The sequence below is a fragment of the Phaseolus vulgaris genome, chromosome 11, assembly GCF_000499845.2.
Source record: "Phaseolus vulgaris cultivar G19833 chromosome 11, P. vulgaris v2.0, whole genome shotgun sequence".
NCBI lineage: Eukaryota > Viridiplantae > Streptophyta > Magnoliopsida > Fabales > Fabaceae > Phaseolus > Phaseolus vulgaris.
In genome coordinates this window covers 51284338-51289989 of record NC_023749.2, presented here as the reverse complement: position 1 = coordinate 51289989, position 5652 = coordinate 51284338, and the positions used below count along the sequence as shown (strand labels likewise).

At 38.0% G+C, this 5652-nt stretch overlaps 1 protein-coding gene across 1 annotated transcript; it reads left to right on the top strand.

Moving 5' to 3' along the window:
• The first annotated feature begins 315 nt into the window (after positions 1-315).
• Positions 316-5117, top strand: LOC137829550 (putative disease resistance RPP13-like protein 1). The gene is made up of 3 exons (XM_068636376.1): positions 316-4075; positions 4593-4840; positions 4909-5117. Exon 1 carries the CDS (start codon positions 451-453, stop codon positions 4012-4014), a length of 3564 nt encoding a protein of 1187 aa, XP_068492477.1. The 5' UTR covers positions 316-450; the 3' UTR covers positions 4015-4075; positions 4593-4840; positions 4909-5117.
• Positions 5118-5652: the final 535 nt, after the last annotated feature.

The following is a 5652-nucleotide window of genomic DNA, read 5'->3' as shown; positions in this document are numbered from 1 at the left end:
CAATAGAAAATCTTATTAATAATATTGATTATTATTATTTTATAATAACAATAATGGTATAATAATATTATTATTATAACTATTAATATTATAATAAAAATAAAATAATACTACTCAAACTTTCAAACTTTCTAATAAAGCATAGAAAAAGAAGCCATTAATGCAGTTTCATCCACCTTGTACTGCACCAAGCTGGCATGGTGTCCTAGAAATTTCCTGGAAATGCATGAAAGTTTCCTGGAAATTTCATTGAAGTAAATAAAGCAAGAAAAACAAAGAAAACATGGTCAACAGCTATTGCATGACCATGGAACCTATCACTTATTGCAATTTGTTAAATGTTAACTCTTCCCTATCTGCGTTCACGCTTCACCCTTCATTCACATAATTAAGCTCCACTTCAAATTTTCAGACATTTCTTTTCTTTGATTAGCTACTTCCTTCTCAACCATGCCAGTGATAGAAACACTTGGTGGTGCTCTTTTCGGTGCTGTTCTTCAGGTGCTATTTGACAGGCTTGATTCTCGTCAAGTTGTTGACTACTTTCTTGGAAGAAAGCTCGATGTGAAGCTGCTGAAGAAGTTGAAGAGGAAGCTGGTTTCCGTTTATGCTGTGGTTGATGATGCAGAACAGAAGCAGTTCAGAGATACGTATGTGAAGGCATGGCTTGATGAGGTCAGAGACGTGTTGCTTGATACAGAGGATCTGATGGATGAAATAGAGTATGAATTCTCCAGATCTGAGTTGGAAGTTCAATCCCAGAGCAGTTCTAGCAAGGTATGCAGTTTTGAATCCAAGATTGTAGAAGTCCTTGATGACCTTGAATCTCTTCTAAGCCAAAAAGATGATCTAGGTTTGAAAAATGCTAGCGGGGCAGGGGTTGGGTTAGGGTTGAGTAGTAATGTGTCGCAGAAATTGCCATCAACATCTTTGGTGGTTGAAAATGTTATTTATGGAAGAGATGATGAAAAAGAAATGATCCTCAAATGGATGACTTCTGACACTGAAGAGCATAGCCAACTATCAATACTTTCTGTTGTGGGTATGGGTGGGATGGGTAAGACCACACTTGCTCAACATGTGTACAATGACCCAATGATAGAGGGTAAATTTGCTATCAAAGGTTGGGTTTGTGTTTCGGATGAATTTGATGTTTTTATGGTAACAAAAGCAATTGTTGGGGCAATCACTAAATCAAAAGATGATAGTGTAGACCTAGAAATGGTTCAGGGACGATTGAAAGAAAAGTTAACGGGAAGGAAGTTTCTCCTCGTTCTTGATGATGTCTGGAACGAGCACCAAGACCAGTGGAAATCATTGCAAACTCCTTTTAAATATGGGGCTAAGGGAAGTAAAATTATTATCACAACACGTAGTAACAAAGTTGCTTCTATCATGGAGTCAAACAAGATTCGCCAACTAAAGCAATTACAAGAAGATCACAGCTGGCAAGTTTTTGCTAAACATGCATTCCAAAATGATAACTCTAAGCCTAATTCCGAGTTGAAGGAGATTGGCACGAAGATAGTTGAAAAGTGCCAAGGACTGCCTCTGGCCCTTGAAACGGTAGGATCTCTTTTACGGTCAAAGTCATCTGTTTCAGAGTGGGAAAGTGTTCTGAGAAGTAACATATGGAACTTACGAATTGAAGATAGTAAAATTCTCCCTGCTTTGTTGTTGAGCTATTACCATCTTCCTTCTCATCTCAAGACATGTTTCGCTTATTGTGCGTTATTCCCCAAAGACCATAAGTTTGAGAAGGAGAGCTTAATTCTCTCATGGATGGTTCAAAATTTCTTACAATGTTCTCAGCAGAGTGATTCTCTAGAAGAAATAGGTGAACAGTACTTCAATGATCTATTATCAAGGTCATTCTTTCAGCAGTCAAATTGGTTCGGCAAAACACGTTTTCTGATGCACGACCTTCTGAATGATTTAGCAAAATATGTTTCTGGTGATATCTACTACAGGTTGGGTGTTGATAGACCAGGAAGCGTACCAAAGACAACCCGTCACTTTTCAACTAAAGAGAAGGATCCTGTTGAATGTGATGAGTATAGGAGTTTATGTGATGCTAAAAGGCTACGAACATTTTTGTCCATATCTACGAATTGTGGGATGTCAATAAAAGAGTTGATATCCAACTTTAAGTTTTTACGACACTTATCTTTGTCTTGCTGTCGTAACATAAAAGAGATGCCTGACACTATAACTGATCTCATACATCTCCGTTCATTAGACCTTTCTGGTACCTCTATAGAGAGACTTCCCGACTCAATGTGTTCACTTTGTAACTTGCAAGTGTTGAAGCTGAACTACTGTAGGTTATTGAAGGAGTTGCCCTCGACTTTGCATGAGCTCTCTAAGTTGCGCCTCCTTGAACTTAAGGGAACTACTTTAAGAAAGGCTCCAGTGCTTTTAGGAAAGTTGAAGAATCTTCAAGTATGGATGGGTGGGTTTGAGGTTGGAAAAAGTAGTAGTGAGTTCAGTATTCAAGAACTAGGACAACTTGATCTTCACGGAAAACTGTCAATTGAAAATCTTGAAAATATCGTGAATCCCTGTGATGCATTGGCAGCTGATTTGAAGAATAAAACACATCTTGTGATGTTAGTTTTAAAATGGAATTTGAAGCGGAACAATGAGGATTCAATAAAACAAAGAGAAGTACTAGAGAATCTGGAACCTTCCAGACATTTGGAGTTCTTGTCAATCAACGGCTATTGTGGCACACAATTTCCACGTTGGTTATCTGATACATTTGTGTTGAATGTGGTGTCCCTAAGTTTGTATAAATGTAAATATTGCCAATGGTTGCCTTCACTTGGACTTTTGACATCTCTCAAGGGCTTGGTAATTCGTCGCCTTGATGAGATAGTGAGGATAGATGCTGATTTTTACGGGAATACCTCTTCTGCTTTTGCATCCTTGGAAAGGTTGACCTTTATTGATATGAAGGAATGGGAAGAATGGCAATGCATGACGGGTGCTTTTCCAAGTCTTCAATTTCTTTCTTTGCAGAATTGTCCCAAACTGAAAGGGCACTTGCCAGATCTTCCTCATTTAAAGGATCTATTTATCACGCGTTGCAGACAACTTGTAGCTTCGACTCCCAGCGGGCTAGAAATTGAAGGTGTGGAGATGGAGACATCTTCATTTGATATGATAGGGCACCATCTAAAATCCTTGAGAATATCTATTTGTCCGGGCATGAATATTCCCATAAACCACTGCTACCATTTCCTTGTCAATTTGGAAATTTTTGAATGTTGTGACTCTCTCACGAAATTCCCTCTAGACCTATTCCCAAAACTCCACAAGCTTAATTTAAGTAACTGTCGTAACCTACAGATAATGTCACAGGAGCACCCTCATCATCATTTGAAGAGTCTGTCAATTTATCACTGCTCTGAATTTGAATCATTTCCAAATGAAGGATTACTTGCACCTCAAATACAAAGAATTTTTATTACAAAAACGGAGAAATTGAAATCAATGCCTAAACGCATGTCTGACCTCCTTCCATCTCTTGCTTATCTGTTCATACGTGATTGTCCAGGAGTGGAGTTGTCTGAGGGATGTTTGCCATCAAATATAAAAGAAATGCGTCTCTTGAATTGCTCCAAACTTGTTGCCTCTCTAAAGAAGGGTGGTTGGGGAACCAACCCTTCCATACAACTTTTGTCTATTAATGAAGTGGATGGGGAGTGTTTTCCAGATGAAGGTTTTCTCCCACTCTCTATTACTCAGCTAGACGTAAAGGATTGTCCAAAACTTAAGAAACTGGACTACAGGGGTCTCTGTCACCTCTCCTCTCTTCAGATATTGTTTATTGAAAATTGTCCAATACTCCAATGTTTGCCAGAGGAGGGTTTACCCGAATCCATTTCAGAACTCAGAATTGAAAGTTGCCCGTTGCTCAAACAGCAGTGCAAGAAAGAAGAAGGCGAAGACTGGATAAAGATTGCTCACATTAAAGCTATATGGGTTGATTGGAAACCAGTAAACATATAAAACGAGGCACAAATTGGAAATTCCTAAGACTCCAATTTTCATATGCGTACATTTTCATCAGGTGCCAATTCTCCACACTATCTTTTAAGCATCTCAAATACAATCTTATTTAGTGCAAATAATTTAATATCTAATTGATCATTTTCATCACGCATCAACGCATAGTCATTTTAATGTTCTGTTTTACGTGCAAAAATTACAATTATCCATATTCACTTTTGAAGTTGTATAACGATGCTTATATTTAGTTAAATATTCATGTTAAAATCAAAATAATTTTAATTGAATGAGTGACCAGCTCTTACACAGAGAATTCGTTGAACAACAGCTATCCCTCCAGACATTTACTGGTTAGTAATTTTCAATGTGCTGTATGGGGGATGATTAATTACTGAGAACATTTCACATCTTTATAAATGATCACATACTACTTTGGCCATAATCTGAAATTTCTTAATTATTTTGGAGATTTCATGTTATATTACGAGGCTTAGATACTTGTTAATACTTATTTTATATGATAGAGTCGGTACATCACTATGAATTCTTTTATCCTTAGTTCCTTAATTCATGTGCAGGCAACATTCCAAAATGAGAGTTTGTTGATCAGGTCTGGACTTCTGACTGTGAAGATCACACCTAGTCCCTCTTGACTGTCACTCGTTCAGACTTCTTGTTTGCTTCGGATTGGCATGACAAGAACCAAGCCATCACAACTGATACAACAATGACCCTTCTTGGAGACCATTTTGCCACTGACCATAACCATGTGACTTCTGGAACTTCTCAGTCAAGTCAGTTGTGGGGTTTCGGTTCTTGTGCAATGGCAGCTAATAATATACATGCTTTGTGTCAGCTATCCAATCTTGGTTAAGAACCTGTAACCTGACTCAGGGATAACCAGCGTCTTACCAGAACTTTTGAATGCCGGTGGTGCATGAGATGCAGAGTAGCTAGTTGCTAGCCTGGAAGATGGTTATTCCAGTGTGCTTTAGACATTAGTTTGAGTGTAAACATATGAACCAATATTTTTTATGTTCTGTATTATAAAGAATGTAGGTAATGTTTTTTTAACAAGATTATGGACATTGATTGCACTTGAACTAACTGAATTATCTATTCTTGAGGTTCATGATGCAAGTTTTTACCATTGATTCTGTTCATCGCCCAATTTTTTTTTTATCAGCAATAAATAAATAAAATTAAAAGAGATACTTCAGGGTATCCCAACCCGTATACATCAACCGCATAGTTACTCTCCCCTTTATGGCTTAGGGGATACAACCGTTTTGTGGCATAACCTGCTTAAAATAAAGCTGTAACCACAGAACAACAAACCCATTTGCACCATCATGACAGAGACCTACACGGTTATGACAGCAACCAAAATAAATGCTACACAAAGCAGCAGAACATTCTACATCTTGGCATCCAAACACCGCTACACCACCTTGGCCTCACCTACATCCACAACCTATACTTCCTACCTTTCACCTTTATACCATTACCCTTCACAAAAAGACCTCCACGCCTCACTTATCAACTAATATACCTGTCAACAAAGAGAGCAACAAAGAATGACTAGCAAAGAACCACCAAAACAACATAGAGTCATCTACTTATAAATCCAGCTCTACG